Source organism: Trichoplax adhaerens, genomic scaffold (genome assembly GCF_000150275.1).
Source record: "Trichoplax adhaerens TRIADscaffold_4 genomic scaffold, whole genome shotgun sequence".
Lineage (NCBI taxonomy): Eukaryota > Metazoa > Placozoa > Uniplacotomia > Trichoplacea > Trichoplacidae > Trichoplax > Trichoplax adhaerens.
The window spans coordinates 1,677,763-1,689,361 of record NW_002060946.1 but is presented as its reverse complement, the minus strand read 5'-3'; the positions used below and the strand labels follow the sequence as shown (position 1 = coordinate 1,689,361).

The 11,599-nt window shown below is 35.6% G+C and overlaps 1 protein-coding gene across 1 annotated transcript; it reads right to left on the bottom strand.

Annotated features, from left to right (window-relative positions):
• Positions 1-4,713: 4,713 nt before the first annotated feature.
• Positions 4,714-9,675, bottom strand: TRIADDRAFT_24037 (uncharacterized protein; the record flags this gene model as incomplete). The annotated part of the gene is made up of 9 exons (XM_002111339.1): positions 4,714-4,966; positions 5,090-5,185; positions 5,262-5,370; positions 5,469-5,518; positions 5,609-5,673; positions 5,790-5,915; positions 6,200-6,293; positions 6,567-6,639; positions 9,498-9,675. The coding sequence occupies 9 exons, from the start codon at positions 9,673-9,675 to the stop codon at positions 4,714-4,716; spliced, it is 1,044 nt and encodes a 347-aa protein (XP_002111375.1).
• Positions 9,676-11,599: the final 1,924 nt, after the last annotated feature.

The window sequence follows — 11,599 nt, the reverse complement described above, 5'->3', positions numbered from 1 at the left end:
CTAATTGCACATCATCGTCCTACCTTGGATACAATCCAATGGCTTCTTCCCTTCACTAAATTGCACATCATCGTCGTACCTTAGGATACAATCCAATGGCTTCTTTCTTTTCTTGCACATCATCGTCGTAGTTAGGAAAGAATCCAATGGCTTCTTCCCTTCACTAAATTGCACATCATCGTCCTACCTTGGATACAATCCAATGGCTTCTTCCCTTCACTAAATTGCACATCATCGTCCTACCTAGGATACAATCCAATGACTTCTTCCCTTCACTAAATTACACATCATCGTCGTGCTGGAGATGGAATCCGATCATTTCTTCCCTTCTTACTGACACATCATACATAGGAGAAAGAAGAGTCGCCCCCTTAATAGTATAGCTTGGCTGGAGTAAAAACTGCTATCGATGAAATGGAGACATCTGAGCAAGAATATTCACTTTGGTAGCCAAGCCACCACTGTCTTGCTGTTTTACAAATGTCTAGTATCATCTCCATGGTGCCTTATGTGATGGATACTAAGCGTTCTATCGCTACTGTCTGCCATTCTTCAGTGTACACGGACATATCTGAGCAAGAAGAATCATTTCATTAGCAAAGCTTGTCTTTGCCAATCATGACACTGAATGCCATCATTCTCTACTCTACTCGTGCAATCAATCTTTCTTCTGTGCCCACTCTACTACCTTGGATATCCCTATCTTAATCAAGACCGCTAAAAATCGAAAATCACTTGTAGTCTGTTTCTACATTTATCGTTCCCATTCAAGCCAAATTATTTTCAATTTACAACATTTGAATCAATCCAATCATACTAATTGTCTTCAATTTAAATCGAGATACAACACTTTTCAACAAGATAATCAAGCAAGACGCGGCTGTCTTGAAATCATTGCGGTTTGCATTTATCCTTGACGCCATCTTACTGTAGTTGCATGAGTGTACTTTATGGGCAGCCTTGTTGGAAAGTAGTAGTGAATAGCGGATAGCAGTTTGGATAGGAAAATAAAACCAACTTTCTAGCGCTGTTGACAACTGTCACTGTTGAACAAATTTATGGAGTAAACTGAGCATTAGTAGACTGCTATTGAGCCATCTTGCATTCCCTGTGGTAGAATCAATGCCAATGATGGACATGGCTGCAGTGCTACAAATGACGATATACAGTACTATCGATCACTGGCAGAATACGCCAGTGACTCAATCAGTTGGAAAATTTTCTTGTACGAATAAGTGGCCTACCAGCGACTACTCAATATCCCTCTCTCATGGGAAATAAAACTCTCTTCCTTGACAAGAACGGCGCACTTTTCTCTTCATTATACGTACGAGTAAATTAGGGTAAATTAGGAGAGAGTGAATCATTTCTTGGATGAGAGAGGGAGATTGAGTGATCTCTGCTTCGGGGACCGGATTTGCAAAATGGAACACTCGATCAACAACAGTGAAATAGGAAAAGAAGCCAATAGTTTGGATGTTGTCGTCAACATTTGTCCGTCATGGACGACTACCCTCAATGAAATGCATTGGAAATAGTCGTAAAGCAACGCAATAACCGTCAAAAGAGACCATGTATCCTCCCAATTTGGGGCTTTAGCGATAGTGTTGACTTCATTTTACTGTAGAATCAACGGTGCGAATAAATAACAAACTAAATACGGTACAACGGCTCCTACCAAGGAAGAATCCAGAAATAGTTCTCCTTGTTAACTAGGACCAAAGTGATCTGCCGCTGCAGATGATAATTTTGGTCTAGTCCATCGCAACTCAACGGCAATGCCATGAATACAGTACTTGAATCAAACCATTACCTTCTTGAGAAATGGCCTCAATCTGTTTAAAATACAGTAAACTTGTCTTCCTTCCTTCATTATTAGTTAGAAAGCAGAAGGGATTATTCAACATTTTAACCTAGCTACCCCCCTGTCGATTTTACTTGTCCATGACGGCATTGACATAAGAGTCGGTTGGACACATCCAAAGGTGATTGAATTGGGAGGTAATGGCCCAAATCACTCGCTTGATCGTTTATTACAGTAAACTTGCCTTCCTTCTTCATCATTATTAGTTAGAAAGCAGCAGGGATTATTCAACGTTTTAACCTAGCTACCCCCCCTGTCGATTTTACTTGTCCATGACGGCATTGACATAAGAGTCGGTTGGACACATCCAAAGATGATTGAATTAGGAGGTAATGGCCCAAATCACTCGCTTGATCGCTTATTACCTTTCCCCCTTGTTGTTATTTTGCATTCAAATCGACCATGGCCATCATAGACTTGAACAATCATCCTCCCCGAATCCAATAGGGTAAATGGATCGTCATGGACGCACAATTTTAACTCCGGTCGTTATTGTTGCTAACACATCGTATTTAGAGTTATAATGTAGCTTTTGTTTCTCTACTCCATCATCATCTTTTGGACTAATTATATCAACAGAGTTTCGTATTGTTTCACACGATAAAAGACTTGCAATTAATGATATTGATTGGCATTTCTCTCGCTCTGATGGACTTCCATTGCAATTAATTATAAAGGATAAAGAGGTTGTGCTGTTGCTAATTAATTGACTATCGATCATAACAAACTTCATATAGAGTTGAAGTACAAGTAGAATACTTCATCAACTATGAAAGGCTTGGTCCAGATCCGAAAGGACACAATTTCTACATCGATATAGACTAGGAAAAGGAATTTATCTTCTATATACAGTATGTATCCCTGGGGAGCCTGCTAGGCAGAATAGACGAGTATACTGCATTGCCATGTTGTCTAAGAACTTTTTATCCAATGACTGCAACCAACAAAATCTCCAATTATAATCATCTTACTAGAGCTGACCATTGGCTTCTATTCACGTTTTACTATCCACTATCTTGTCATTGCAAGTACCAATCAAGAAAATTTCCTCAGCCTAAACATCCAAAAGCTCCATACTTGACTACAATATTAATTTACAAAAGCGATCAATATCCAGTAAAGTAGGACTATAGTCGTCAGACAAGTTGTGTATTAATGACACTGGAAGTGGTTATAATCTGGTCATGTATTGCATCCTATTCAAAATTGATGAATTCATTAAAGTCTCCTCAGCCTAAACATCCAAAAGCTCCATATTTGACTATAATATGAACTTCCAAAAGCGATCAATATCCAGTAAAGTAGTACTATAGCAGTCAGACAAGTTGTGTATTAATGACACTAGAAGTGGGTATAATCTGGCCATTTATTGCATCCTATTCAAAATTGCTGAATTGATTACGTCCACTAAATGTTGCTTCCAACATATTAGCTTGCATGTATTCGATCTGTATCATTTTGACTTCAATCGATATTTTTCGTTGCAAAGATTCCTATGAGAACCATTGAGTAAAGTAGCACTGGAGTATACTTTACTTTGATATTATAGTGCATAAGCTATCGATATTGAATAAAGTAGGACTATAGTAGCCCTAACCAGTAAGCATTTGTGTATCCTCTCCTCACTCTAAGCATCCGAATAGTCCATGTTTTACTTTGACATTAACTTACGTGTGCAAAGGCTATCTACGCGTATATTGAAAAAAAAGTAGGACTACAGTAGCCTAACCAGTAAGCATTTGTGTATTCTCTCCTCACTCTAAGCATCCGAATACTCCATGGCATTAACTTACAGGTGCAAAACCCATCCATGTTGAAAAAAAAGTAGCACTGTAGCAGCCTAACCAGTAAGCATTTGTGCATCCTCTCCTCACTCTAAGCATCCGAATAGTCCATGCTTTACCTTGACATTAACTTACGTGTGCAAAGGCTATATCTACGCATATATTGAAAAAAAGTAGGACTACAGCAGCCTAATCAGTAAGCATTTGTGCATCCTCTCCTCACTCTAAGCATCCGAATAGTCTATGACATTAACTTACAGGTGCAAAAGCTATCCATAGTGAAAAAAGTTGCACTGCAGTAGCCTAGCCATTCCTGTCTTAATCAATTCTCCCTTGCTTTAGAAACATCCGAGTGCTCCATGCTTGACTTTGATATTACCTTACAAAAATTATCCATACTGAATAAAGTAGTGCTGCAGTAGCCTAATTATGCGTGGATCAATAAACTTTCCTCATTCGAGCTTATCCACTAATGGGCATTAGTGTCAGTTCTGATTGCAAAAGTGATCATTTTATGATCTTCCAGAGTTGGATAATGCAAATATTACGCTGGAGAAGAATCGAATGATATAGTATAATGCACTTGATACTTTAAACCACTAGCCCTAGGCAATATTATACGGGTATTCTCTTTGCCAGCAACTTGAACGGAAGACGGCTAGGACAGTCATATCCAGTCATGCTACATTTTATTAATACAAATACATCCATATCATCTGTATCAATCATGAGTGCCATACATTCTTAAAGACACGCTTTGCAAAGTTAGATGGCATCTATAGTGTTTTCGACTGTAGTTATGAACTAATTTCTATGCAGCTGTGCGTAAAAAACTCTCCTATAAAATAAGCAAAATTTTCAATCACTTTACCAAAGATCAAACCGTCTTACGGCATGGACATGAATCATTGTAATATCTTATTTACCTAAATGATTGGCATTATAAATAGTTTATTTTAAATGGCAAAAGATTTACTACAGTAGTTTAGCTATTTTTGATCAGAATACAGTATTTCAATCTAAAATTCCACATAGCCTATGTTAAAGATACTGTCGATAATTACATTATGTCTTATCTTTCTTATGGTACTCCAACTTGCAGAATCTTGCTCTACAAAATACATAAAATAGGATTAACACAGTAGCAATAAATATATCGTTAAAGGATTTCATGTGCAAACACAGATGATGCAATATACTGTAGTACCTATTGGTATAATCCTTGAATGTTGCATCGTACGTAAAATCGGTATCATGAGTATTGAGGTAATGCTCAATCATCTCGGGATGATTGATATCTACTTCCAACCATATTTTACTAATAATACAAGCACAACCGTAGAAATCAAATAAATTCGATGGATAATTAGAATAATCAATCGCTTCAAACTTTTACCTAACGAAAGTATATACGATTTCTGTGCAACGTACAAACACTAACCCTTTATCCTTTAAGCATAAACGTGCAAAATGTAAAATTTGTTTCACAATGTCTAGGCCATCGCAACCGCCATCGAGTGCAAGGGAACTTTCAAAGCTATAGTACAACAAATTATACCGATTACAACTCGGATAATAAAATCGACTATAATACTGTAGGTCATCATGACAACCTAATAATCTCCTCTTGCAAGCTCGCCAGTTGTTTAGAAGGTATATAGGGAGGATTACTCACTATAAAATCTACTGCTTCATCATGACCAAAACCATGATGGAATTCAGCTGTTATTTAGGATTAGAAATAGGTTTTGAGTTAAGATCCTTAAACGGGTCATTCTATTTCAAGAAATAGTATCCGGTGATTGACTATCGATACCTACTCTTCATCACGTCGAGATGTTCAACTATCATCCTGCTGCCTAGGTTAAGCCTAAATATTCAAGGGGCATACAAGGTGTAGAAATAGTTCTAGTGATCTTTTGCGATAGCTGTACTATTTATTTAAAAGTGAAATAATTACCGTTGGCTATTTAATTCTGTCAGGCTAATTGCATTTGGATCTTTATCGATGGCAATGCATGTGGCCTAAATAGGAAATAATAAAGGGGTATATACTTTAAAAAAGCATCAACTTTTCATTTCTACAGCTGGTTTAATTCATTGCATATACTTTATTAAGCTAATATTAATATAGCGTTTACTTGGGGATTTTCGCACAAGAGCGATAAACCGATAGCTCCGCTGCCACAGCAAATATCCAGAAATGTGATTGATTCGTTCTCTCTTTTATGATGAAACTCATGTAAGTTTATCAAATCCACTAGCTCCTAATCAAATATCATTACAGTATACAGCATTGATTTTAAATGTCTTTTCTTATACCGTTTATGATACTCTATTTACAAAGTCTATTTTGCACTTAAAGGATAGATACGCCATTTTTTGCAATAACCAGTTCGTATGAAAAAAGTATTATCTTATTAGCAGCATGCAATGATGAGCGATTTGTACGTACTACACGTATAGCAACACAGTGTAAATTTTAGTCTTGCAATTGAATTAGTTTTCTATGTCTTCAAGACCGATTGGCCTATTTGCAAGCTCATAGTACCTCAGTTTCCGGGCGAGGAATAAAAACTGGTGGTTGCATCTTCAGTGTGATATATCTAAAATCCCATTCTCGGATGATGTATTGTACTGGCATTCTGAAAATTTTAACAGAGTCCATTGGCGAAATAGTAAGTGTTGAACTATAGTAAATATACAGCTAAGCGAGAATACTATCATCTATAGTCAGCATAGATTCTATTCATCTGCGTGCAGTATTAACAAGATATTCTATTTCGTATACATACGCATATGCATAGTTATCACCAAATAGAGTTTATAAAATATTGCATAAATATATATATTATATATTAAAATATGCACATTTTTAATTAATTCTACTATAAGTATCAGTATTAAATTATAGATACCTATCGAGCCTCTTGGAGCAAAGCTTGTTGAAAAGTTGAATTTGTTGGACAGTCAGCTCAGGATTGCCATTTTCTTCTATTTTAGACACCTATAGTACGTAGAACAATGATTAGCAATAATAGAAATTAACTTATACATACACATCGTGACTGATTTTTAATTCTTAGTCTATGCCTGAATAGCATATTAGCAGAGACTGCTTCAAATAAAAAAAGGTGCTAGATATAAATTGCATTGCTAGAAATGACAAAGAAATGGCAGTATTATTAAATTATTAATTGTTTAGAGTATTATTCATTCTTTCATGTAGCAGCTATAATGAATGATGTAGATTGCGTATTAGCACAGACTATTCCAAATATGAATGAGTACTAAACATGGATTGCGTAGCTGGAAATGACATTATTACTATTGATTGTTTAGAGTATTATTCGTTCATTCATGTAGCAGTTATAGTCAACGGCGTAGATTGTGTATTAGTGGAGGCTACTTCAAATACAAATGAGTGCTAGACATGGATTGCATTGCTAGAAATGACAAAGATACGATAGTATTATTATTGACTGCTTAGAATATTATTCATTCATTCATTGTAGCGAGTGAAGTGAATGGATGGATTGCGTATTAGCAGAGACTAATCCAAGTAAGAAGAGTACCAGACATGGATAATATTATTTTTATTTGGAGTAGTCGCTGTTAATTATTTACAATTCATTATTATACGTATAACAATAATAGGCAGTGATTACTCCAAACAAAAAGAGTACCAGACATAGATTGCAATTCTTTTCCATTTAAAGTAGTCACTGGTAATTATACATACTGTATAATGTTGTAATCCGTAGCGACTACTCCAAATAAGTAAGAGTACTAGTTATGAATTGCATTGCTACAAATTACCCCTAAATTGACAGTGTTATTGTTATTTTACTTTTGTAGAAATCATTGATTGATTCATTCATGTAGTAGGTATAGTGAAAGGCATAGGTTGTGTATTAGCAGAGTCTACTGTATATAAAGAATACTAGACATGGGTTGCATTGCTGGAAATGACAAAGAACTGACAGAATTATTAATTATTGACTATTTAGAGTATCATCCATTCATTCATGTAGCAAGTATAGTGAATAGATGGGATTGCGTATTAGTAGACTATTGCAAATGGGAAGAATACTAGACATAGATTGCTTTGCTGGAAATGACAAAAAGCTGACAGAATTACTATTGACTATTAAGAGTATTATTCATTCATTCATATAGCAAGTATAGTGAATGGATCGATTGCATATTAGCAGACTATTGCAATTGGGAAGAGTACTAGACATGGATTGCATTGCTGAAAAAATGACAAAGAACTGACAGAATTATTGATTATTGACTATGTAGAGTATTATTCATTCATTCATATAGCAAGTATAGTGAATGGATGAGATTGCGTATTAGTAGACTATTGCAAATGGGAAGAGTACTAGACATGGATTGCATCGCTGGAAATGACAAAGAACTGACAAAATTATTGACTGTTTAAAGTATTATTCATTCATTCATGTGGCAAATATAGTGTGAATGGATGGATTGCATATTAGTAGACTATTGCAAATGGGAAGAGTACTAGATATGGATTGTATTACTAGAAATGACAAAAAACTGTTAGAATTACTATTGATTATTTAGAATATTATTCATTCATTGATATGGTAAGTATAGTGAATGGATGGATTGCGTATTAGTAGACTATTGCAAATGGGAAGAGTACTAGACATGGATTGCATTGCTGGAAATGACAAAGAACTGACAGAATTATTAGTTATTGACTATTTAAAGTATTATTCATTCATTCATGTAGTAAGTATAATAAATGGATCGATTGCGTATTAGTAGACTATTGCAAATGAGAAGAATACTAGGCATGGATTGCATTGCTGGAAATGACAAACAACTGACAGAATTACTATTGACTATTAAGAGTATTATTCATCTATGCATGTTACAAGTACAGTGAAAGGATGGATTGCGTATTAGTAGACTATTGCAAATAAAAAGAGTACGATTGCATTGCTAAAAATGACAAAAATCTGACAAAATTGTTGACTATTTAGAGTATTATTCATTCATTGATATGGTAAGTATAGTGAATGGATGGGATTGCGTATTAGCAGACTATTGGAAATAGAAAGAGCACTCGACATGGATTGCATTGCTGGAAATGACAAAAAACTGACAGAATTATTAACTATTTAAAGTATTATTCATTCATTCATATAGCAAGTATAGTGAATGGATCGATTGCGTATTAGCAGACTATTGTAAATAAAAGGGTACTCGACATGGATTGCCTTTTCTTATTCGGGGTGGAAGGTGCTAATTCTTATATGCTAGCCATGGATTGCATTGCTGGAAACGACAACGACACAGTACTATTATTATTTATTGACTGTTTAGAGTATATTGCTCATTTATTGATGCAGCAAGTCGAGCATAGTGAATGGATGGATTAAGTATTAGCAGAGACTCCTCCAACTGAAAGAGAGTACCAGGCATGGATTTGCATAGTTTTTTATGTGCAGTAGTCGCTGTTAATTATTATACGTATAATATTAGGCTGCAACTGCTGCAAATGCAAAAAGAGTACTAGACATCAATTGCATTGCTGGAAACTACCCTCAAATAGATAGTCTTATTATTAATTATTGTTGTAGAGCATCATTGATTGATGGATTCCCGTCGGAGATATTGTGAAGGGCATGGATTGCGTATGAGAAAAAACTGCTCCGCCCCCAAAAGGAGAAGAGTACACAACCTAATTGCAATAGATATCCCGATAGCTGCAACTGAGGTAGAGTTATGACATACTGTTGCATCTAGTAGAGTAAAAGTATGTACAAAAATTGGAATGGCAGATGTTGATTGATTGATGAGTGTTATCCTACGAATAGGTAATATTCTTACACATTGATTTAGTCGGATGACATAGTCCATAATGAGCTGTGTTGAAGTTCTGGGCTCAGGGATAGCTGCATCTCGGAGCCGTTGAGTCCAAAGGGATACAAGATTTTTAGCTAAATTGCTGGTGCTACGGGTAGAATATCTGCTAACGCTAGTAGCCATGATGAATGAAATGCATCAATGCTGAGGTAATCAATCCTAGACGATGAAACCTTTTGAAATTCAATCGGCTCATGCTATATGGCTAATGAAGCCCAGCAATGCTTCATCGTAAAGGGAGAGGCCACTAAAGGTGTAGAAGTTGGCATCAATTGCTACCATGGACGGCTAAGTAAAAGATATTCTATCTTGTCGTCCATTCAAGGTGCTAACAGTATCACCATCGGCGTGGAATGATCGTTGCTATGGAGTAGAATAACTGTTGGGTACGATTTGCTGTGTCTCTCTCATTTTGACACTCATATATTAGTTTGTATAAGTTATCCAGTAGTGTTTGTGAACCAATAGCATCGTTGGATGCATGTTCCTTCAAGTGGACCGACAGCATCCTGGACGCGTAGGTGTGGCAGACTACTGCTAGTACAGTGATAGTATACGTTTAATGAAGGCGTTGATTGCTGGCAATCAACGCCATTTTCTACTTGTAAAAATGGCCAAATGTTAAGGGAAAGAGGTTCAAATTGCAATGGCAATGTGATAATTAACCCACTTCAAAGGGTGGCTTTCAATCAGCTAAAGTACCTGTTTAACATCGTACGCTATTGGTAATTGTGTGAGATAGCGAGGCCAAGGCACGGATAGTCAGAAGAAGGAAATATTTTTCCTTGAGAATGCTATAGTCGTATCTTAGATAGATTAGTTTTCTTGTTTGAGTATTACTGTCCTCGTGACGATTATCAGACTATTAGCCGCAGACTTACAGTACTACTCAGTCCAGTGGGTTACTAGTCAAGATGGACTACTGTAGTCTTGATGACGAAGGCATACTGCTGCTCGATACAACAACAGAGGTTTCAATTCAAGTTGATCAGCATAAACTTGTGAAATGAACAAAATGAATTCATGAGTAATAGTACAGGTTGGATATCCCCGTCTTATTGCATACAGAAGTGCATGACTATAGTTTATTTGCCTAATCTTGCTACCAGTTCTATAACTGAGATATTAATTGAAATAGAGCAACATCAACTTGTAAAATAAATAAATCAATTTAAGCAATTTTGCAAGTCGTCATGAAATGGGTTTCCACGGTATAATTGTTATAATATAATCCTTATCCTATTAATAAATTGAAATGGATACAAGTATATACGCCAGATCATTTCGTCTATTTTTGAGTCGTGAATAAAAATAATTATTATGAATCACTATCCGTTAACGCTAATTGTCTTAATATACGGAATAGACTTCCGAACAGTATTACACTGTTATGAAGACAAATAACAAATCAATTTCGAATTGCGTTCCAACGGTATAATCTTTAATCCTTATCCTATTGATAAATTGAAATGGATACAAGTATATACGCCAGATCATTTCCTCTATTTTTAATTCATTAATAAGGATTTATTATATCTAGTAATCACTATCCGAGAACGTAAATTGTCTTCATGTATAGAACAGTACTGCAATTTAGAAGTCGTCATCGAATTGCGTTTCTACAGTATAATCCTTAATCCTTATCCTATTGATAAATTGAAATGGATAAAAGTATATACGCCAGATCATTTCCTCTATTTTTGATTCCTTAATAATAATTAATTATAATTACTAATCACTATCCGTGAACGCAAAATTGTCTTCATGTATGGAATAGTACCGCACTTCCATGAAGACAAATATTATAAATTGTCATCGAATTGCATTTCCACGGTATAATGTAGTCGTTATCCTATTGAAAAAATTGAAATCGATACAATTAAGCGGTAGATAATTTCCGCTATTTATGATTCCTTAAGAATAATTAATTATATTTACTAATCAGTATCCGTGAACGCAAATTGTTTTCATGTTTGGAACGGTAGGTACTCTGAAGATAGATAAAACAAGTTTTACAAGTCATTATCGAATTGCGTTTCCACGGTAG